Source organism: Aplosporella prunicola (genome assembly GCF_010093885.1).
Source record: "Aplosporella prunicola CBS 121167 unplaced genomic scaffold K452scaffold_36, whole genome shotgun sequence".
NCBI lineage: Eukaryota > Fungi > Ascomycota > Dothideomycetes > Botryosphaeriales > Aplosporellaceae > Aplosporella > Aplosporella prunicola.
The window spans coordinates 70,365-91,220 of record NW_022983564.1 but is presented as its reverse complement, the minus strand read 5'-3'; the positions used below and the strand labels follow the sequence as shown (position 1 = coordinate 91,220).

The 20,856-nt window shown below is 53.0% G+C and overlaps 9 protein-coding genes across 9 annotated transcripts; 4 read left to right on the top strand and 5 right to left on the bottom strand.

Moving 5' to 3' along the window:
• Nucleotides 1-131: 131 nt before the first annotated feature.
• On the bottom strand, nucleotides 132-2,114 carry K452DRAFT_322102 (uncharacterized protein). The gene is made up of 4 exons (XM_033544468.1): nucleotides 1,903-2,114; nucleotides 1,273-1,710; nucleotides 670-1,224; nucleotides 132-616 (listed from the first exon to the last, which is right to left on the bottom strand). The coding sequence occupies exons 1-4, from the start codon at nucleotides 2,105-2,107 to the stop codon at nucleotides 186-188; spliced, it is 1,629 nt and encodes a 542-aa protein (XP_033392680.1). The 5' UTR covers nucleotides 2,108-2,114; the 3' UTR covers nucleotides 132-185.
• A 389-nt stretch (nucleotides 2,115-2,503) lies between these two features.
• On the bottom strand, nucleotides 2,504-3,309 carry K452DRAFT_312769 (uncharacterized protein; the record flags this gene model as incomplete). Its single annotated transcript, XM_033543584.1, has 2 exons — nucleotides 2,504-2,764; nucleotides 2,818-3,309. The coding sequence occupies 2 exons, from the start codon at nucleotides 3,307-3,309 to the stop codon at nucleotides 2,504-2,506; spliced, it is 753 nt and encodes a 250-aa protein (XP_033392679.1).
• A 776-nt stretch (nucleotides 3,310-4,085) lies between these two features.
• Nucleotides 4,086-4,580, top strand: K452DRAFT_341867 (uncharacterized protein; the record flags this gene model as incomplete). The annotated part of the gene is made up of 1 exon (XM_033545387.1): nucleotides 4,086-4,580. The coding sequence occupies one exon, from the start codon at nucleotides 4,086-4,088 to the stop codon at nucleotides 4,578-4,580; it is 495 nt and encodes a 164-aa protein (XP_033392678.1).
• Nucleotides 4,581-5,176: 596 nt separating this feature from the next.
• K452DRAFT_341865 (uncharacterized protein) lies at nucleotides 5,177-6,205 on the bottom strand (the record flags this gene model as incomplete). The annotated part of the gene is made up of 1 exon (XM_033545386.1): nucleotides 5,177-6,205. The coding sequence occupies one exon, from the start codon at nucleotides 6,203-6,205 to the stop codon at nucleotides 5,501-5,503; it is 705 nt and encodes a 234-aa protein (XP_033392677.1). The 3' UTR covers nucleotides 5,177-5,500.
• Nucleotides 6,206-7,128: 923 nt separating this feature from the next.
• On the top strand, nucleotides 7,129-8,610 carry K452DRAFT_302353 (uncharacterized protein; the record flags this gene model as incomplete). The annotated part of the gene is made up of 1 exon (XM_033542578.1): nucleotides 7,129-8,610. The coding sequence occupies one exon, from the start codon at nucleotides 7,129-7,131 to the stop codon at nucleotides 8,608-8,610; it is 1,482 nt and encodes a 493-aa protein (XP_033392676.1).
• A 711-nt stretch (nucleotides 8,611-9,321) lies between these two features.
• On the bottom strand, nucleotides 9,322-9,951 carry K452DRAFT_302352 (uncharacterized protein; the record flags this gene model as incomplete). Its single annotated transcript, XM_033542577.1, has 2 exons — nucleotides 9,322-9,539; nucleotides 9,684-9,951. 2 exons carry the CDS (start codon nucleotides 9,949-9,951, stop codon nucleotides 9,322-9,324), a joined length of 486 nt encoding a protein of 161 aa, XP_033392675.1.
• Nucleotides 9,952-10,660: 709 nt separating this feature from the next.
• On the bottom strand, nucleotides 10,661-12,748 carry K452DRAFT_322101 (GMC oxidoreductase; the record flags this gene model as incomplete). The annotated part of the gene is made up of 1 exon (XM_033544467.1): nucleotides 10,661-12,748. One exon carries the CDS (start codon nucleotides 12,746-12,748, stop codon nucleotides 10,895-10,897), a length of 1,854 nt encoding a protein of 617 aa, XP_033392674.1. The 3' UTR covers nucleotides 10,661-10,894.
• A 402-nt stretch (nucleotides 12,749-13,150) lies between these two features.
• K452DRAFT_362205 (uncharacterized protein) lies at nucleotides 13,151-14,496 on the top strand (the record flags this gene model as incomplete). The annotated part of the gene is made up of 4 exons (XM_033546486.1): nucleotides 13,151-13,324; nucleotides 13,377-13,481; nucleotides 13,539-13,915; nucleotides 13,975-14,496. The coding sequence occupies 4 exons, from the start codon at nucleotides 13,151-13,153 to the stop codon at nucleotides 14,447-14,449; spliced, it is 1,131 nt and encodes a 376-aa protein (XP_033392673.1). The 3' UTR covers nucleotides 14,450-14,496.
• A 1,686-nt stretch (nucleotides 14,497-16,182) lies between these two features.
• Nucleotides 16,183-17,566, top strand: K452DRAFT_312762 (uncharacterized protein; the record flags this gene model as incomplete). The annotated part of the gene is made up of 2 exons (XM_033543583.1): nucleotides 16,183-16,768; nucleotides 16,791-17,566. 2 exons carry the CDS (start codon nucleotides 16,183-16,185, stop codon nucleotides 17,564-17,566), a joined length of 1,362 nt encoding a protein of 453 aa, XP_033392672.1.
• Nucleotides 17,567-20,856: the final 3,290 nt, after the last annotated feature.

The window sequence follows — 20,856 nt, the reverse complement described above, 5'->3', positions numbered from 1 at the left end:
ACTTAAACAATGTATGGCAGCACACTATCGGAATGCGACCACGCCCGCGTCATGTTGCGCCATGACGCCAATCCGGGGAAGATAATCGTGCATCCCTAGCGCGGCATTGAACCGATCGCCAAGCACAACGTCTTCATGCGCGTAACCAACAGCCTTGCATTTGAAACAGTTACCCAACACGTTATCTAGAGATTCCAAAGCTGGCTGTACTTTTTGTTTTCTTCACCGACGACTTCCCACTTCATTTCAATGTCCAGGCCTCTGGCGTTCTTGCCCTCCTTCTTGTAGTTCACGGTGCCCGTGATCTTCTGGCCCTTCTTCAATCCACCCTCATCACCGGCCCGCTCGACTAGCAAAAGTCCGGATTCCCAGTGGGTCGGCTTGCCCCCGGGACCAGTGGTGAATGCGACGCCGGGCTGGGACCAGCTCTCCGCTCTGGCATCCTCAGGCAGTTTCGCGTCACGGGACTGCAGGAAGAATGTGTCAAACCAGATGCACCAGCCATCAAGCGTGTCAATATCCTTGTTGAGTTCGACAGTGAACTCCTTGACGAACTCGAGCTCTGGGACGGTGATCGTGTGCAGAGGGAGCTCCAGGAATTGCGACGACTTGGCAGCTGTGTAAAGTATCAGCTTCTCAAACTCAACGTTCTAGCGGAAGGTGTATTACCAAGTTTATCAGTCGTCAAACTCCTGATCCGCACATCATGGCGAATCTTCTCCATCATGGCGCTCATGTTGAATCCGTAGACATCGCGCCAGAAGTCAACGTTCTCTGCCACGTAGTCGTCATCGGCGAATGGCGCAATTTGCAGTGTGCAGTGACTCGGGACAAGCAGACCATCGCTCTTCAGGTAACGGTCTCTGGCATACACCACACTGTCGAACATGGCCTCGTAGAGCAGGCAGTAACCCATCCACTCCGAGACGATGATGTCAACCTTGTCCACTGGCAGAGTGACCTCTTCGATCTTGCCGCGAAGCAGAGTGATCTTATCAGACAAACCGTTGTTGTGCACGTTGACAATCGCCTTCTCGATGATGGAGCTGTTGTCTACGGCAATGACGCGCGCAGCACCTGCGCGAGCACAGAACATGGAGAGGATGCCCGTGCCACAGCCAATGTCGAGAACAGTCTTGCCGGCGAACAAGTGCTTGTTCTCGTAGATGAAATCGCGGTACGAGTCAGTGCGGACCGTGTCCTTCAACATCGTCTCGTGGATATCTGGATCGAGTTAGCGCATTTTCTTAAACGGATAGTGGCACGTCTGACCATTGTACGAGTACGAGTCGAAGTAGGAAGAGTCAACGCCGTCCTTGTCCTTGACAGCGTTGGCGACCATCTTGGTGCCAGACGGGCCCGCCTCGCCGTTCTGCGCCGGCTCTGTCTCATTCCAGCGCTGGTCAAGAGTCTCTGAGACAGTTTGCTGATATTCCGCGAACTTCCTCTTCATATCTTGGAGCTCCTCTTCCAGCTCCTTGACTCTCGCCTCAGGACCAGACGCCTGCGCTTGAGCGGAGGCATCTGCTGACTCCTCGTCATTCTCAAGCTCATCCAGGGAGAAGAGGACCGCGTCATCGGCAAGAGTAGGCTGAAGATACTTGTCGTCCTCGAATTTGGAGGCAGAAGAAACATCGGGGTTTTTGTTGCCGTTCTTAACTTCACTGCGGATATAGTTGACCAACTTGATGCTGCCGAGGAAGTCAAGGCCTTGATGCCAGTGTCAGTGACTTTTTCAAGGTAACCTGCTCGCGAATCTGTTTTGAGAGATGCTAAAGCCAGAGGAGACGAGGATAGGATATTGAAGTTTTTAATTGTAGAGAGCACGTGACTGAAAGCAGAAATCCGGAAAAATGAAATGAGGACGTAAATTCCCCGCGAAAAAAGAAAAAAAACACTCACCAAGCTGCTTCTGAACGCCGATGAAGTCAAATTGATGCCTCTTCTTGCAATCCTCAATCATAGACTTGACATCGGGGAAAACTTGGTCGTCGAACAGGCTGACGATCTGAATGCTTTCAACATCGGGCTCGGCATCCTCCCAGCCCTCGTCATCACGGATATCCAGGGGGTCGGAGGCTTCAGAAGATCCTGACGAGTGCGACATTTTCGTGTTCGTGTTGTTGTTTGAAGGCCGTTGCAAATGCGGTGCGAATTAGAGGCACCAAGCGAAAATGGACTAGACCGGTCTTGGCGGCGCTAATGCTAGAGTTCTTCACTTTGCAAGTCGACATCAGGATGCCAACAATTCGGTTCGATATCATCGAGGTTTGATTTGAGAGATTCACCGCATACATTGTTTAAGATACCGTGCTTGTTCATGAAGGCAATGTCCCGCCCCACCGTAACACCCTCCAAAGCCGTGCGCAAAGGACCGTAAACCTCGTCATCTTGCTGTCAATTTCGGTGGCCCGGCGAAGATTGTACGGCAGGAATGTATCAAACTTCCGGAGCCTTGTAATCCACGGAACTCAGATGTGGAAGGCCTCGAGACGTCTCGATTCTATTTGCGGAGACCCCTCACAAGACGACGACGGCGCTTTGGATGCGGTGATGGGGAGGATCGATGAGCTGCAGCCGAGGGAGACCGTGCAATCATGGTGAGATTCTCGTGTGCTTTTCCTTTGCCTTTGTCCTCATGGTGTGCTCTTTTGTTCTGAACTTGTCTCAACTCGCGCGCCTTGGCTTCATACATGCTAGCCATATGCTCGAGCTCTTCGTTGCTTAGTTGATGCGGCATGCCCTGCAAGTCCTTAAAGACGACCTTCGTTTATTAGAGCAGATCAGCTAGTGAAGTTTGTGCTTGTGTATACTCACGTTGTCGGAGACCATACCTGGGGGATTTTCGCGTCCATTACCAGAGTGTATGGTCTGCTCCCTGGACTTATCAGATCGGCGACCGGACACAGACTCCTGAGCGGGTGATGTCTGTGGCAGGGATTCGTTCCGGACAAACGATTCCAGGGGTTCCTCTCGAAGGCGCGATTCTATGACTGGGAGATCGCGAACGATCTGTCTGCTGAGACGCTTCTTAATTTCCGTTCTCTCCTCATCCTGGGCTTGTTGCGCCTGGTGCCAGAGATTGACCACCTCCCTCAGAGCTTTCTTCTCGTCGTCCGTCCTCAGCTTTCTCTCCTCGTCCATGATCAGCTTCCGAAAGAGGATGTTCGGAATGGACGTGTAAATCATGTTTTCATGACCGGCTGGCACTGGCATCTCAGAAAGCGGCAGAACATCGAGTTCTCCTAGAGGCTTTTGGATACTCATGATGTGGGCATCCATTTCGCGTTCGTCCGAAGGTCGTGGCATTGCTCCGTAAGTGTCGGCTTTGGTAGTTGTGCTGCTCAGAGAAGTTCGGTGTAGGAATGTTGGAGGAACCTGAGAAGTAGTCCGTCGTCAATGCGTTAACCACCTCGCAGTTTTAAACAGACAACGGAAGTCGTGTGAAAGCAGGTTGCTGCACGTTCGCCCACCGTTTTGCCATTCACATTGGCTCGCACAGATTCGTGAACAGCGCATGACAGTCTAACACCGTTGTCAGAAGGGGCGTTGCCGCATTGTTTCGGGTACAGTGGGCTTCTTTTGACCGCTTCTTCAAGGCTTGCCGTTCGATTGGATCACTGGTTTGTTTGTACCTACAGCTGAAAAGGCGTAGGCAGTCAGCAGATCATGTTACTTGCCGTGCAAGTAACTCACCAAACAGGAAACTGCGCATGGGCACCTGCACAGTCGTATACCTATGAAAGCGTGACGAACAAATGATTCAGCTTAACAACACTGCCATACTTCACTTTGTCTCCTATCCATTGTCTTGGGACCGTTGTCTAAGTCGCCACACCGCAACTTGTTTGTATAGAATTTGCTCGTTAGAATCTTCCTGATCATGCTGCACGCAACCATGCAGCGCGACAGCATTCTTTCGCTATCCCACTACTTTCGTCGCCCCCAACCCATGACAAGCCTAGCGAACGGCGGTGGAAAGCTCTGCCTGGTAACGGAAATTCCTCACTGACCGGCGGCAAACCCAACCCAAACATGCCAAGGACGTCTACGAGTGCAGATTCCACGACAGGAAGCGCTTAACCATGAACATGGGCGTGCAGAGCAGCGCCGGTGTGCGTGACGTCCCGGCTAAGAAGATTAATGCCAAGGCAGGCGCATTTCTCCAATGCAGGTCCAAGATCGAGACCAACGATACCAACAAAGCTCACAACACGTCCTCGAAAAACCACCCGATCTTCCCCATCCAACCCCCAGGCAACACAGCCCGTCCACGGCCTCGCCGCTGCCACAACGAATCACCACTATATCCAGACCGACTCCGATCGTCCTCACGCCGGGCACGCTGTCTCAGTCCCAGACCATCAGAAGAAGACATACGGTGCAATTCCTCCACGCCCACATCCCCTTCCACTGATGAGAAAACATTGCCGAGGCCAACTGTTTCTGAACAATGGCCTACGGATAGTGTAGCTGAGGGCGGGAAGAGCGAGTCGTCCAGGTCGCCGAGGCCGTGGATGCCTAAGCCAATGGCGCGTGAGCGCTCGCTTTTGGGCGTAAGCTGGCACATGGGGAGGTGATGGTGGGATTCTTCACTGTGCTGCTTGCTACGTTGAGGGATGGTGTCTGCGCGAGGCTAACAAAAGGAGTGATCGTGTTCTGGTGAGGGCTCAGTTGCGCTCCATTGCCGTCCATCGCCATTTGCCGACCTTCGCGCTCGCGGCTTGAGTGTTAGACAGTGCTCAGTGAGCGGTTGTACTTCACATGCGGTTTTCCGATTCGCAGTGGAGCCTGCCGTGTGTTTTCTATTCTCGCTGTTGACCGCATTTTGGGCAACATCCTACCGCGTGCACTGGGTGTTCACTGGTAATTGACAGCAAAGAAAGAAACGTCACCAGATACTGATGAGGTCATGTCTCAGACCATAGGTTGTTGAAAAAGACGTGGGACTCCACACTTGTACCCATGGCCATTGTTCTGTCTACCAAAATCGCAACACTTTTGTCTTCGGACAATGCTCTGCGTTATTTAGCTTTTTCTCAGAATACCGGGAATCAAAAACAGATAGTTCAGCGAATCACAGCAAGTTTCGTGCCTGTTTTCAACATCTTGGAATGCTCCCTTGACTGCAAAAGACGTTCAAGTTAGTTCAAGTTCGAATCACGTTAGTAAGTTAGCGGAAGATCACTGTCACAGAAGTTGAGGGCACTGGTTGTACAAAGGCAATCGCGTTTTTTTGTGTTTTTCTAGGTTTATTTGTGTGGCAAAAGTGTAAGCCTCCCATCGACCGTAAAACAAAAAGCCTCCTACCTTTTTCTTTTTTGTGTTTTTAGTTTTTACACCTGTTTTTGTTGTTTTGTAGTTTCTGGTTTTCTCAAGAGAGGAAAGGGAAACCGCTCAGTCAGTGTTGCAGAAAAAAAGGAAAGAAGAGCAGATCAGTCAGTAGAGGTAAGGGCAGCTACTCAGTCAGTAGAAGAAGAGGCCAGCCGCACAAACTTACCTAGTACCCCCTAGAGCCGTAGGTGTCATCCTTTCCATCCGACGAGGAGCTTTCGTACTTCGACGAGCGCGCATGCGTATCCCACTGGCCATACAAGTCATTACGGCCACCAGCAGCCCAGCGCGCCGCATCCTGAGCCAAGCGATCCAAGCCGGGCCTGCCCTGCCTAGCCCCATACACAGCATCCAGGCCATAGCGAGCGCCGTAAGCAGAGTCAGGCGCACGGGCCGAAGCGTCGCGCTCCCAGGCCGCCGAGCGCGGGGGCGGAGCATCGCGGGCTAGGACCAGCTCGCGCGAGTCCGACACCGACGGGTACCGGTTGTACTGGTCGGCGGGGCGGGGCTCAACGATGCGAGCGTAGTACGCCTGTCCGCTGCGCGTGTACTGCACCTCGCCCTGGGCGCGGGTCGGCTCGGTGTAGCGCGATTGCGCCTGCTGCTGAGCGTGGTAGCGCGCTGAGATGGGCTGGCCGCGCTCGTTCGTCGTGATGGGCGAGAAGGATGACTCCCGCCGCCGAGTGCTGGGGCGCTGGTCCATTGGGGAGTCGTAGCGGGTGCGGGTGCGGCCCCGGCTCGCGTACTGCTCCCCGTTGCTGGACGAGGGATAGTCGTAGTCCCGGGAGGACAGGAGCCGGCCGCGGGGGGACTCGTAGCTGTCGTCGCCGTAGTTGGAGTTGCCTCCGCTGTAGTACCTATCACCAGACATGTCTGCGTTTGTGTGTTGAGAGGGGGTGTTGGCTCTCGAAGGCGTGGTCGTGTTGTGCGTTGTGAAAGTGTGCTTCGGGTGCGTGTGTGCGTTGAAGCTCGCTTTCGTGTGTGCTGCTCTACTTCCGATACTACGCTGGTTATATACTGCGAGTGGCGGTGCTTTGTCTTGCGACGATGCGATTTGTGGTCGTGAACTATGCGCGTGAACAAGTGGCTCCCCTTTCTTTCTTCCTCAACGATTGTTCGGTCTTGCTGGCGCGCCTTGTCCTTCTTCGTCATGCTTTGTCCTTTTGTCTTCCTTCGTCAATGCATTGGAACGCTACAGACGTGCCGACTCTTGGAGAAACGCCGAACCGTCTCCTTCAAGCGAGCATTTTTGGCGGAAAAAAACAGCACAACGCCTACGCAGGAATTTTACGGTAGGTAAACCGTAAAGGGCACATAGACCCCTACTTTCCAACTATTCAGCCCTCTGTTCTTTACGTAACTCAATTGCTATATAAATATGCCCTATTTAACCGGCGGCCGTGACCTTTTGTGCGGGAAAGCACTAATGCCCTCGAGATATTTAGCCTAGACCGTGGGCAAGTGCGGAAATATCGGCAGTCCTTTGTTAGTTCAGTGCCTTAGTTTCGTATGGTTGTTCTGGCAACTAACGGCTTAATAGGGCAACTTCTATTAACTCACACCATGATTCTGCGTAGAGCGCGGAGCGTGCCGAGAGTAATGTCGCCGCCGCGTATGAACAGGCATCTAGCCAGAAATGCTTGTCTTGTGATGCCTAGGACTTGTAGATACTATGCTCACAGCGTTCACAACATTGTGACTCGATTTCAAACAGCAAACAATGACATGCACTGTACATTGACAAGTCTTGTCGCGAGGTCTTAAAAATCTCGTATATTTTCTTGTCATCTCAATATGAATACCCAGTTTACTTTGCCGAGTATGAGCAAACTTGAATCAACAGTTATTTCTGAACCCGCAGAACGATCTCCTAGTATGTCACAGACTGTTTCCGCCCGTGGCGCAGGTTTCGACCATGTCCGTCATGACGGAGAGATTGAAGACATCGACGACATGGTTGTCGATTCGGAAGAGCACGGTGCCGATGAGAGCACTTCCGAGGACGACAGTGATGAGAACGCCGAAGATGTCAATGGCATTGAAGGCGAAGAAGACTTCATCCCTTTCCGAGTCGGCCGCTACAAGGCCGTGCCAGGAAACGCGCGTTTCGACCAAGCGACGCGGCTGCCACTCCACTTGATTGACAGGCGTAGCGGTTCTGCTGTCAAGGTCTGCAAGCCTCATTTCGAGGTCTCGTGGGACAGCAGGACCGACATCAAGCGCCTCAATGCCTGGTATCGCAGGTGCTGGTGTAAACTCGGCGGCCGGCAACTACAACTGCCTCATCTACCATGGTCCGAGGAGGAGCTGGACTTCCTCCGCGACGTGTTCCAAAAGAACAAGGGCATTACCCATAACGAGGCGCGGCAGAGGTTCAACGATCACTTCCGAGGCCGCACACTTACGTGTCGGGGCCAGACGTGGAAGTTTAAGGAACGGCATGAAAAGATTTTCTCCGGGGCGATTTTTCGCTTCAAAATTAAAAGAGGCGATACTAGGGGTAAGTTGTCTGGCGATTTATGGTCCGAGGAGGAACGTGAGTTCGTCAGAGAACTATGCATGGAGAAATTGAGCTACGACAGGATTCTGAAGCGCTATAATAAGCACTTTGACGGTCGTACGTTCGACATCGACGGTAAGGCTTGGAAGTTTAGGCCGCGCACCATGTCAAGTCTCATCTCTGCTGTCCACCGCCATAAGTTGGATGGCAGGGATGAGAGGGTTTGGTATTTTTGGTCTGAGGAGGAGGTCGAGTTCGTCAGGGAACTCTGCAAGGAAAGCTCAGACTACGCCGCAATCCTGAAGCGCTTTAATAAGCACTTCGAAGGTCGTACGTTCGAAAGCGATGGCAAGTCTTGGGAGTTTAGGCCGCGCACCTTGGGGAGTCTCCACATGACTGTTAGACGCCTCAATTTGGATGGCAGGGATGGGCAGAACTTGGAAGACCAGAATGAGCAGAATTTGAACGCCAAGAATAGGCAGGCCTGGAACCCATGGACCCAAGAGGAGCGCGAGTTTGTCCAAGACTTGTTTAGGACAAATCTGGGCTACCAAGCAGTACGGAAGCACTACAACGAGCACTTCAAGGGCCGTGCGCTCCAGGACAATGGCGAGGTTTGGACGTTTAAGCTGTGCTCGTTGAAGAATTTCGCTCATGCTGTCCTGTATTACAGATTGAGGGACAGGCTTAGCTCTGACCTCCCCAACTTGGACGACAGAGCGGAGCTCTTGACTGAAGAGGAGAAGGAATTCCTCAGAAAGCAGGGCTGCCTCTGACCGCTTCAACTGCCCCTTTTCTTTGTAAATGGAAGCTGAACTGACCTCGACTCCTCTGGCCTTGAGATCAATCACCGTTTGTGAAGTCTGCTTTGAAAGAAACTTGTATGTCCACGGAGTATGCCTGTTAGTATGAATGAACGACTGTGAAGAAAAAACAAAATCTATTTCCTTTAGCATTGAATAGCATGTCACCCCAACATGCTAGAAAGACCCAGTGAGTATTCTATTGTGTGCCCGTATTTATGTTTGTTTTGCTTACTGCCGGCCTCTTATATTCTCTTCATGATAGTATTCAACTACACGAGTCAGTAATTGGAGGTGAATTCTAATCATTTAAACCATTTACCTCGCTACTTGAAAGACTAAAGCGGCTCAATGCTGAAACAATACGGGAATAAAGTACCGTACACAGCCAGCTCAGGGTAGGGCTAGGTGTATAGGTGTACAGACGTCTCTTTAGGAGGGTTTGGAAGGGTTTGTAGCAGCTAGTAAACCAAGTAAACCGTAATAGGGGCTTTATTAAGCTTCCCAAGCGACAATTAAGAGGCAGCTATACAGTATAGCAGCATCAAGGTACGCCTAAAGGCCGGCGGGCAGACAGCAAGCACCATCCTCCACAGCCAGCCTTCCCCATACCATAATCCAACGCAAGCACGCAACAGGTAGACTTCCAATCCCAGCCCAAAGCCCAGCGCATCCCTGCCTGCCTCAGCGATAGTACATAATCGCAACCCTGATATCGCTTTCGCTGCGCGGCGTGCACACGCGCACCCAGCGGCCAAACAGCTCGCAGCTGACGACGACGCGGCGGCCGACCCAGTCGCGGGCGTAGAGGTTCTTGAGATGCGAGGGCGTCACTCGCGGCTGGAGGTGCAGCATCATTCGGAGCCAGGTCTGTTCGCGGGCGGACCAGGGGACGCGCGCGTCTGTGAGTGAGAGGTTTGTCAGTAGTATGAGCATCCACAATTACAAATGTCTTCACTTCGCAAGGAAAGAAAGCAAGCGAGAATAAGAAACGAGATGAAGGAGGTTGTGGCTGTAGGAGATGTGGAACCGGTACGAAAATTCACCACCATAACGCGCGCACAGTCTAGCAATCTCGCGGTTCAAGCCTGCCACGACATCAGGGTCATCCCACAGCACCCTATGTCTGCGCCCAGAGCCATACGTCAGCACGTCGCCATGGACAAGGAAGCGGACCGGGAAGCGCTGCGCCTGGTCCATCACGCTGCCGTCGGGGCGCTGGATGTAGCGGCCGACGCGGAAGGGCGTGAACATTGTTGAGGCGTAGGTGGTGTTGGGCGCGGAGGTGGGGTCGGGTGGGAGCTGGTTCGTCATTGTGAGGGTTGTTGTGGTGAGAGCCTGCCAGGCGCGTTGTGGTGAGAGGCGTGCGTTGGTGATGAGGAGGTGAAGGTGGGTGAGATTGTGCTGGTGTAATGGTATGTTTCTTGTGCTGAGCGTTGTAAGGTGCTTGGGGTGCGTGTGAAGTAGGCTAAGCCCGGAAAGGAAGTGAGGTTTAGCGTGTGCGCTGCCTGCTGGGGTATGTGAGCATTTCTTGCCGTCCACACAGGTATTACTGCGTCCTCAACTCCTCACGAGTCGTGAGTTCAAGCCTTCACTTACAGTCTACATTTTACGTCAATTTAGCGCACTGTTTTAGTTTCGCCCGGGCTATTCCGCACTCTACTCTTAAACCATTGAGCTACACTGGCTTGTCACTTGACGTCCGTAGATACCAGCCTTGTATAATTGCTGGAATAGTGAACTTAAGTGCTAACCGCTGCCTTCAAATACGTTTTTAATAGGTAGTGTCTAATCCGCGATCAACAAGGCAGAGAGTTTCTAGAAACCCTCGCTAGGCACGCAAGGAGTGAGCTGTTTTATAAGTACTATTTTAACACTGCATAACTACGAGAAGACAACAACTGCTTGCTTGGCTGCATGATCATTCAATTGCATATTTTTCTGACTATGTATCAGTACGTCGATCACAGCGGGTAATATAGACAATGCATCTAGGTATCTGCAATGTGCGTGGTTAGGAAACGGTGTTTATTATTTCGTATCTAAATCCAAATTTCGCTACAAGTGTATAGGTAGTGTACCAGCCCCTAGAGTCCTATCCTGTCCTCGTTACGTTGATCCTGCCGTCGTTGTATATACATATATATATGTGTATGTGTGTGTGTGTGTGTGTGTGTGTGTGTGTGTGTGTGTGTGTGTATGTGCATCTCACACCCTCCAAAGCCCCCACCCCTCACACCCCCCAAAACGCCTACCTCTACCGTTTCGCCCCATCCTCGCGAATCATATCCGCCGCCTTCTCCGCAACCGCATACACCGTCGCCTGGATATTGCCCAGCGTCTCCAGCGGAAACACGCTCGCGTCCACAACGCGCAGATTAGCCGTGCCATACACCTTTAGCCTAGTATCCACGACGCCGTCCAGCTCGCGCGGCATCATGGCGCATGTCCCCGAGGGGTGGAAACACGTAAACGCGCGCTCCGTCGCCATCTGCTTCGCCGTGGCTAAATCGGCTGAATCCCGCTCTGCGCTGGGCACGCGCCGCCCGCCCTCCTTCAGCACCGCGCGCATCGCGCTGGTCTGCACGAAGCGCTCCAGGAACTGGACATGGCGGGCCTGCAGCTCGAGGTCGAGCGGGTGCGAGAGGTAGCGCGGGTCGATTGCTGGCGGGGCGAGCGGGTCCGCGCTCCGGATGTGCACGCTGCCGCGCGAGAAGGGGTGGTTCAGGATCGCGACCACGGTGATGTAGTTGCCTGGCTCGGCGCCGCCGAAAATTTGCCGCATTGTGTTGCGCTGCGCGTCGTTGTTGAGCTGCATGGGCAGGTACATGAGCTCGACGGAGGGTTCTTGCGGGTTTGCGAGCCGGGCGCGCAGGATGTCGTATTGGCGCTTGCGGGCGGGGAAGTCGGCGTCCGTGGACGAGGCGAGGCTCTCCTCGATGAGCGTGGCCAGCTCGGCCCGGTCCACGGTCCCGTCTTTGTCGACCGGTGGCAGGTACGCGATGCTCAGCAGCGTGCCGGCCAGCGGCCCGTCGTGCGAGTCCTCGAACATCTTCATCACGGCCGCCTGCAGCGACGCGTCGCGCTGCACGTTGTCGGCCGACATCTGGTCGTCGGCGATCTCGTAGCTGACGCTCGAGAGGGTGTGGTCCTGGAGGTTCTCGCCGATGCCCGCGTTGTGGATCCTCACTGGGATGCCGTGCTGTTTGAGGATCTCCCCGTTGCCAATGCCGGACAGCTCTAGCAGCTGCGGTGACTGGATTGACCCGGCCGCGAGAATCACCTCGCCGCTGTCCTTGACGGAAATCGTTGCGCGCGAGCCGTCCTTGCGGATCACTTTGGCGCCCGTGGCCCGCAGCGGAGCGGCGTCACCCTCGGCGAACTCGAGCTTCTCGACCGTCGTCTCGGTGAAGACGTGCAGGTTTGGCCGCTGAGCCACCTCATCCGTGAAGTACGCCGACGCGGAATACTCCCTGGTGCGCCTCTCCGGGTGGATGGACAGCGGACTGGTAAAGGAGCCCAAATTCTCGCCGCCAATGGGGTCGCTGCGGGAGTGGTGGCCCAGCTCGTCGAAGCCGTTGACCCAGGCCTCGTGGAAGGGGCCGTAGCCATCGGGGATAGTGACGTTCAGGGGCCCGTTGTTGCCCTGGTTCGCATCCTCCATGTAGTCGAGGCGAAGCTGCTTCTTCGTGGCCTCGGACGCCGGGGTCCACGTCTGGAATTTGCGGAGATAGGGCGCGAAGGCGTGGGCGCTCCAGCCCTGGTCGCCGGTGATTTCGGCCCAGTCGTTAAAGTCGGCCTTGCTGGGGTAGAGGATGGCGGAGAAGTTGAGGGCCGAGGAGCCGCCCAGCACCTTGCCTCGCGGACACGCAATTTGCCTGCCGTCCAGGGCCGTCTGCGGCTCGGTAATGTAGCTCCAGTCGTAGGCGGGATCCTCGTACAGGGTGCCCATCAGGCCGGGGACATCGATGCGGGGATCACCCTTGCGGTTCGCGCCGGCCTCGATAACGGCAATCGTCTTGGAAGGGTCCTCGCTCAGGCGCGCGGCCACGACGAGGCCCGCCGTGCCTCCACCCACGATGACAAAGTCAAACTCGGTCGGGATGCCCATTGCTGCGAGAGACAAAATGTTTCAGCAGAAAAGCACGGGAATTCATGACACGCCACGACTCTTTATCTGACCCCTGCGGTGGGGCCATGGCTAGTTAGGGGTAGGGCCTCGGCCTCGATTAAGGGTCTCCCTACTGCGAATACATGGCGCGAAGGAAGAAGTCAAAAAACAAAAGGGCCGACCATCCGTTCCCCACGATCGTCAGGCACGCCGCGACTGCACGCCTGAACGCAAAACGTTCTGCGAATCTTTTTTTTCTTTCGGTCGTACCATGCAGCACTTCATCCCGGATTTACTCGGATCTGAAATCGGATGACCATGCCTAATAATATCTACAATCATCGCCCGTCGCCGATCAACTCTGTTGATCTTGCCCATGTAGCTGCTTATACCTAGCTACTAATGGCGGTACGCAACACCTACCCCATCTACCGCTTCAGCGATGTGCGCGTCCTCCTAAACGTTGGCACCTTGCTGGTGGCCATTTGCGCCGTCCTGGTCGCTCTGCGCTTTGCCTCGCGCATCGTTCGCCAGCAGCGCCTTGGCGCCGATGACTGGTGCTCCCTTGTGGCTCTGGTACATATAGCCTATTATCATCGACTGACTCGCTCCCACTCACCTCTTGTAGTCCGGCGTTATCCAGCTGATCGTCCATTGTTACCTATGGGCCCTCTGGGGCATGGGCATGCATATGGCTGAGATTGGCATACCCAATGTCTCCGCAAACTTCAAAGTTCGTGACTGTCTCCATCCATCCCTTCATGCACACTGCTGCTTACAACACCTCCAGGTCCTAGTAGCCTTTGAGTTCGTCTACGGCCTCTCCATTGCCGCAGTCAAGTGCTCCTACCTGGCTTTCTACCTGCGCGTCTTCCCCCAGAAGCGTTTCCAAACAGCCGTTTACTGGTGTCTGGGTCTCATCGTGGCCATTTTCATCGCCAACGCGCTCCAGATCTTCTTAATATGCCGTCCTGTTGCCGGAAACTGGGATCCGCTTATCCCTGGCCTGGTTTGCGGCAGCAGGCCAATCAGCTTCGCCATCATCGGCGCTTTGAACATGGTCACCGACCTCATCATCATCCTCCTGCCTCTGCCGCTGGTGCTTGGCCTGCAGATGGACCGACGCACCAAATGGGGCTTGTGTCTGATGTTCGGCCTGGGGTTTTCGTATGTCGTCTCGCACAGCTCCTCCCATCATCACCCACTAACGTCGCTGGGGCCCCTAGCATTACCGCAGTTTCCATCATCCGCATGCTCGTCATGCTCCACCTTGACTTCTACGACATGACATACTCGATGCAGCCGTCGGCTGCGTGGACAGTCCTCGAGACTACCATCTCCATCATCAACTCTTGCATCCCGATGCTGCGGCCGATCCTGATGCACGCGGTGGCACGCGTGCGCAAGCATGTACCTTGCTCCAACAAAACCGGCAGCAAGAGCGCCGGCGCGCTCTCCTCGGAGGGCGGGTTCTCATTGCACGGATTCAAGAGCGGTAAGAGGAACGGGGTGGGTGGCGAGGGGGATTTTGATCGTATTTCGGATAAGACGGCGACGTCAAAAAAGGGAGGGAAGAAAGAGGTCGGCATTGACACGATGATTGACGAGGAGTTGCGGAGGGATGTCGAGGCGGGGCGAGTGGACACTACTACAGCGGGGTGGGAGGATGGTGGGAGTGAAAGACGGATATTACATGGATAATGCGTCGTTGTGCATGTTTCCCTCCTTTTTGTGAAAAAAAAGAAAAATCTTGGAACAAAACAAGCCTCATCTGGGGCTGGAGGGGGAAGAAAAGTCGAGCGCTCACACGCCCTCCTCTCTGTCCGTGCCTCCTTCAGCCAGACCGCGACACTGGCACTGGCACTGACACCGGGGGCGGGCAGCCCATCCTGACGACTAGATGCTAGTGCGATCTCCTCAGTCAGGCGGCAGCGGCACGCCACCGCAAATCGCAAGCGTAACGCCGCAACCGTAAGCCCTGGACTGCGATGGCGATCGGCTCGGCCCGAAATAGCCAAGCCTGCGGGGTAGAGTTGAGGCTGCGCAGACAGTGCCATTGAGTCGGTGGCAGAAAGAGGAAAAGCGTCGAGAGAGTGGAGCGCTAAAGCGGAGCGAGTGGAAAGGAAGACAAAGGCCGTGATATGCGTCGATCAAACTTACGCATCGGGCTTGCGGGCGTTGGCTGCACCGGCCCCGTGTGGGTGTTCTGGGTGCGGGGTGCGGGGTAGTCGTTGCCGCCCGTTGTTGGCCTATCAACGGACACATCAAGCCGTAAGCCGCACGGCGTTTTCCCATTGAGGTTGGAATTTAGCGGGCTGAGTTGCTGTTGCCGTTGGTGGATTGTTGGAGCGGACTGCAAGAAGAAAGGCGGAAGAGGCTGGGGTTGGGAAGAGATGGAAGGAAGGCAGAAGCGAAGGCGACGATTGATGCTGAGTTTCGCCTTGCTGGTGCTGCACGCTTGGAGGAGGTCAGCCATGTTCCTAAAGTGCGGGAAGAGTGAAAACTGATTTCCATTCGTCTCGCTCAATGTTTGAATGATGAGGTGGTGGTGGTGGGGATAGATCGAAGGTGTCGCGGGACGGGACGCGCGGAGAGAGCGGAGCGCTAAGCGAGAGGTGCTAGGACCGTTTCGGTGTGGTGGGTTTTGGGCATGGCATCTCACTGATGCATTGCCACCTAACAGGCGTGGCTTGTGATTTAATAAATCTTGCAACCAATTGTTGGGCTTTGGAAGTTTTTGACTGATCTACAATGCAGCGCGACTATGGCAAATTATTATAGATGGCCAACGTTTCGACAGCTTCACGATTTGCAAACATACAATAAATGGAAACCGTAAAAGATCATGCCGCTTTTATTACAATAACTGGCACATAGCAACAAGCATTGAAAGTTGAAGACCAAATAAAGTAACGGTTAACAGGAGCTTTCGCTGTTATCAAAGAACAATGACAACAAAGTTAATATTGTTTGATGTTTGAAGATTCTTAACAGAAACGCGCCCGCCGCTACTGTCGGAAGTGGTTTTTAACACCTATAAGTCTTTCCCAAGGCTAGCCTTTTTTGACTTAGCGGTGGCAGTGGGAGTGTTGTTGTTCCACGCCCCTCTCAAGTTTAACTTACCAAGCACTCTTTCTCTCCAAAACTCACCCACGACTTCTTTCGGTTTCTGCGACCCGAAGCAGCTTCCTGCTTACACCCTAAAGAGCACTCGGTTAATCAAGCACTATTTGGCCCTGTTACCCGACGTCATCGACGGTCTACCACGTCAAGCCGCTCAGCGACGCACAAAAGTACGTACCCTAACACATTTTATTCGCAAAAGCCTTTCAATTAAAACAGCTGCTCATACCCGGCCCTTATTCCAAGACGATAGTGTCGGCTTTAATCGGCCATTGACAACCGTTTCCTTCCAAAGACACAGCGCAACAAACATGGTCCTCGCCTACATTTCCCGGAACAAGTTGAACAAAGAACAGATCGGCTGGCTGGCCAACTTGTACCTGTACCAGCGCTGGACGTCAAAAGTGTGCGACAGACCCGAGTTCATTGCTTTCCGCAACGCGAACGGCCTCTCCAATGAGGAAGCATCGTTCTTTATCTCCAAGGGCATGTGGAAGTTTCTGTATGAGATCGAGCCGGTCTTCAACGCTGCTCCGGGAGACGTCATCAAAGGCTCGATGGCATACACTTGGGCATTGGTCATGGAGCTGGCCAAGGGACTCAGGGAAACGGCTGAGGAGAATATCTCGCTCTTCACGGAGGAAGACAACGCCGAATTCGACTTCTGGCCTGATGCCGAACTGGACATAATGCTGGACGAACTACCTGAAGGCTTCCTGCTTGGCGATGGACACGAATCTACCGCTAGCGACGCTGCTAGCGACACTGAAGAGGATGTTGAGAGCGGCGTTGACGGCGGCGCTTACGACTTTGGGGATGTTGCTTGGCCCCAAAGCAAGCGGGCGCTTGCACGTTTCGCTTGCATGTTTCGCTCGGAACTACCAGTACAAGCGCTGGGTCTCGAAGATGATTGATGCAGCCCGCCTCCGGGACTACGCGAGAGCACAGGATATCCCCGAAGAAGAAGCTATTCAACAGCTCGGACGGGAATTGACCGAGTTCTGCAAGGAAGTCCACCGCCGGACCACAGAAATGCCTGATGATGACGACGACGACGAGGATGACTATGATGCCATCAAAGAAGAGGACGGCACGACCTTCAAGCTCGGCCGGTACAAGACTCTCGAAGATGGCACCGTCTTCGACCAAGCAACCCGGCTCCCGCTGTACGTCCGTGACGACATAACGGGCGAGATGAAAGCGCACAGCTACGTTGCGGACATCGACTGGGACTCGCAGCAATCTATCACCGAGCTCAACACGTGGGCGAACCGGATCTTGCGCCGCAACAGCCGCAACGATTTCAAGATGCCGTGGACGCAGACCGAGAAGGACTGGGTCGTGCAGTTCTTCCAGCAGAACATGTTTGCCACTTACAAGACCGCGTACACCCAGTTTAAGGCGCGCTTTACGTCCCGTAGCTCGCTTACGATGGCCGGGTTTTGTACAACGATTTCGAGACATGGTTTGAGGATTTCTAGAGATGATCGTATGAAGCTGAAGAAAGAGCTTAAGGAGAATGAGAAGGAGAGGAAGAAGGCGGAGAGGAAGGAGAGAGTGAGGAAGGAGATAAAGAAGGAGATGAATGAGAGGTTGAAGGAGGAGATGAAGAAGATCGATGCTGGCGGTCAAGGTCAAGCTCAGAAACCTCAAGCTGAGAAACCTCAAGCTGAAGCTCAGGAACCTGAAGTTTAAGACCGCAAAAGCCAGCTACCAGACTCTTCCGGCCCTGGGGCTGAGAACACGGCCCCCGACGATGTTGAATTCGGATCGAACTAAGATCCAGTGAGTTATAGTCTCGGGGCTGAGGTTGCTGGTTTTCTAGAGCGGACTTGGGTCTTCCCTATTTCCCTAACCTTCATTTCCTTACCTTTCTTTCACTTAAAACTTTCTTTTTTGGTGCTTGATATCTTCAGTTTTCTTTAATGGTGATCGTTTTGAAACGGTTCATTAGCGTCTTCAGTAGTGGAAACTGCCCAACGCCAATCAGGAATCCTTATGAAGCGCAATAGCCTTGATGATATCTAGCAGAAAGAGTAATGTCCTTACCGAAGGCCTCTTGGTTTCTTTCGGCATCAATGTGAGTGAGGAGGCGCTGAGGCAGCCGGTATACTTCTCAGTATCAGTAAATCGGCTTTTAACCTATATTTAAAGGTTGCAGTTGCAGTTGGTATGATTGCAGTACTGCGTTTGAAGCTACATGTCCGTCGCCATCCAAACAATGCGGATTCTCACTGATGGATAGTTTCTCTGTCATGTATCTTGCATATCAATCCTGTCTGAAGCAAGCCGCCATGGGTTTGATTCGGTGTTTTCGTTATGCGCTTTCGTCACCCATGCTTTGAAGGACAGGAAATATTTGCTTTGACCCTCTGCATCATGCCGCCGCATGTTATGATGTACCGGAAGTGTTTGCGCACAGGCTTCTTTATCCTTTCTACCTATGGCTTTTGCGGAGCGTTCCTCTCAGAAGATAACTACTGAGGCGTTGAGAATGTCCTAGTACTTTTACCTTGAACAAGGCTTCAGAGAGGATGGAGTGGAGAAAAAGGGTTCAAATGAATGCGAAAGTGAAGCCGTAGAAAAGAGCCTTCGAACGCATGGACAACTCTCTTCAACCTTGGCAAGTTCCTGTAAGCAGTGCAGTATTCCAACAGTCTTGAAAGTCCGAACGAGCTTAAAACACCAAGCCTCTACAAAGATGTGGCCCAGGCCTCTGCAGAGCTAAACTAACAGCTGAATAGACAATGGCCTGGACTAGATGATTTCGAAGGCCACGGTCTAGCTGCTTTCAAAGCCACTCATCCGCGGGTTCCGCATACGCAGCATTTTATGCACCAGAAAGGGCGATCTCTACAGGGGTTTCCCAATACGTATTGCGATGGTGAATGTTTCTACTGCTCGGCAATAGCCAGGGTCGCCACTGCGGTTTTCTTGTGACGAGCATCATCTGCTAGGGCTGTCTTGGCTTCTTACATGGCCTTGTGCGGTAGTATGGAAAAGTTCATAGACCAGCGACTGTTTCTATAAGGCTATAGTCTGGGCACCCTAGTTGTGCAGCGATGATATCGGTGTCGGACTACTTCAATATGACGGGTAGATTCTGTGGTCTCGAAACTCTTCTCTTACCATTTTGGCAGTTTATATGAGTGCGGTGCTCGCTTTTGAATATTGCCGCCTTGTCTGTTATCATCGCTTATCCGGCTCCGTGCGCCGTGCGGGCTCGTTGCTAGCCATCTGCAATGAAATGCCTGGGACTAAATATGGAGTTCGGGGAGGAGGCTTGAGGTGGGGCTCTGGAGGACGGTTGTAGCCGCGAAAGGTGTTGGACCAGATGTTTAGAACGGTTTCGAATGAGCGGAGGACGGGTATGCGGCTGTTGGATCCAAGATACTAGGCGAGCTTGGGTCGTCGATTGTGAGAGTAAGGGGAAACCCAGAGCTGAACAATGCGATCGCTCTACCAACTCATAGTCGGTCTGGTCAATCTGTTGGTTGGGAATGTGCCAGAAGAAGGCGAACGTCCTGGTTAGCGGCGGGACGAAATCGAGTGGTAAAGAATATCATCTGGGTGTTGTCTCCAGTTAGCGAAGGGAAGAATGCTGGCAGACATTTGCTTTCTCGGGGTCACCCCAGGTGAGTTGCGACCGTATTGGAGCCTTACTGTGAAACCAAAGCTTGTTTATGGTGAGAGCTTTGCTCAAGAGTTCTTGGTCAAGTCGCGTGAGGATGAACCGCAGTTTGTCTCCAAAGTGGAAGATAGGTGTAGAATGTTTAGGCTTTCAATGGGGATCGCCGGAATGTTGTTGTCTAGATTTAGTTTCTGAATCTCGTCAGCAGCTACCCCTAAACAGTTTTGTCAGAGCGAGCGGTCTATCCACGGCCTTGTTTTGGTCTGACAGGGTTCTGTACGCCATTGTTATCCACCTTATGATACTCGTACCAAACTCCCAGAATGTCTTGTCTATTATACCTGAAAAAAGCTCTCGTCATTTATACAAACCGGGCTTTCAAAGGGGTTGTCTTTGGCTAAGCCCTTGTATCAAATAAGTTAACAAATACTCTTCTGCACATATACGGCCAGTGCCAAATCACGGACTCTTACCTGCACGTACTATATACCAAGCTATCTCGAGAAGACCATACCAACAATCTCACTTAACTGTAGATAATTCGCAGTGATTTATCTGTTCCAGCAGAAGGGAAAAGGTCTCGGAGCAGCCAAACCGGAATATTGATGTCATTAATGACAAAGTTTCCCGAGAGCACGCAAATTTTGGAACCAGCCACCTAACTACTGTTTTCGTTGCCGTGAATATTGGCAAGTGCGGATAAGTTTGATCTTGGCTGCAGTTCGTGACGTTCATCTGCAGTCCGAATAACTACAGATCCGTTTTGCCGGTTGACACGCCATCGCATTGATTGGATCTGAAGACTTCGCTGTAGGCCATGTGGCTTGGCAGAGACGATCGGGAAACATGTTCGTTCTTGGCTATGCAGCCTGAGGTTACACTCATATGTACAGTACATACTCACGCTCTCATTACGAGAAACATGATTGAATACAAGTTCGGATGGCTAGAATTGTTAGATATTTATTAGGTATTTAGTTTTGAGCTGCGAAAATGCTTTAGCTTAGGTAAGCACCCGACTGATGTACCACATAGCATGCTGCCATCAGCGACGTCAGATGCCGTGCCTCATTAAGCCTCGCTCCCACCAAGCAAAGTACGGTGTAGACGGATGGATCACACGAGAGCGTCTAATGGCCAATGAACGAGCCTGACGCGTAATGCATCCTCGTGTCGAGGCGCCTTTAGCCGCTGGGGTCTGCACCTCGTCTGGATCTTGGGCATGCTGAACCCATGTAAACTAACCTGTTCGTACACCTGACATGAGTCGCGTGTGTTGATATCCGCAAAAAATAATATGGAAAATCTACTCCGCAGAAGATGAGCAACCTGAGGCTCCACAGGCCAGTCTGGG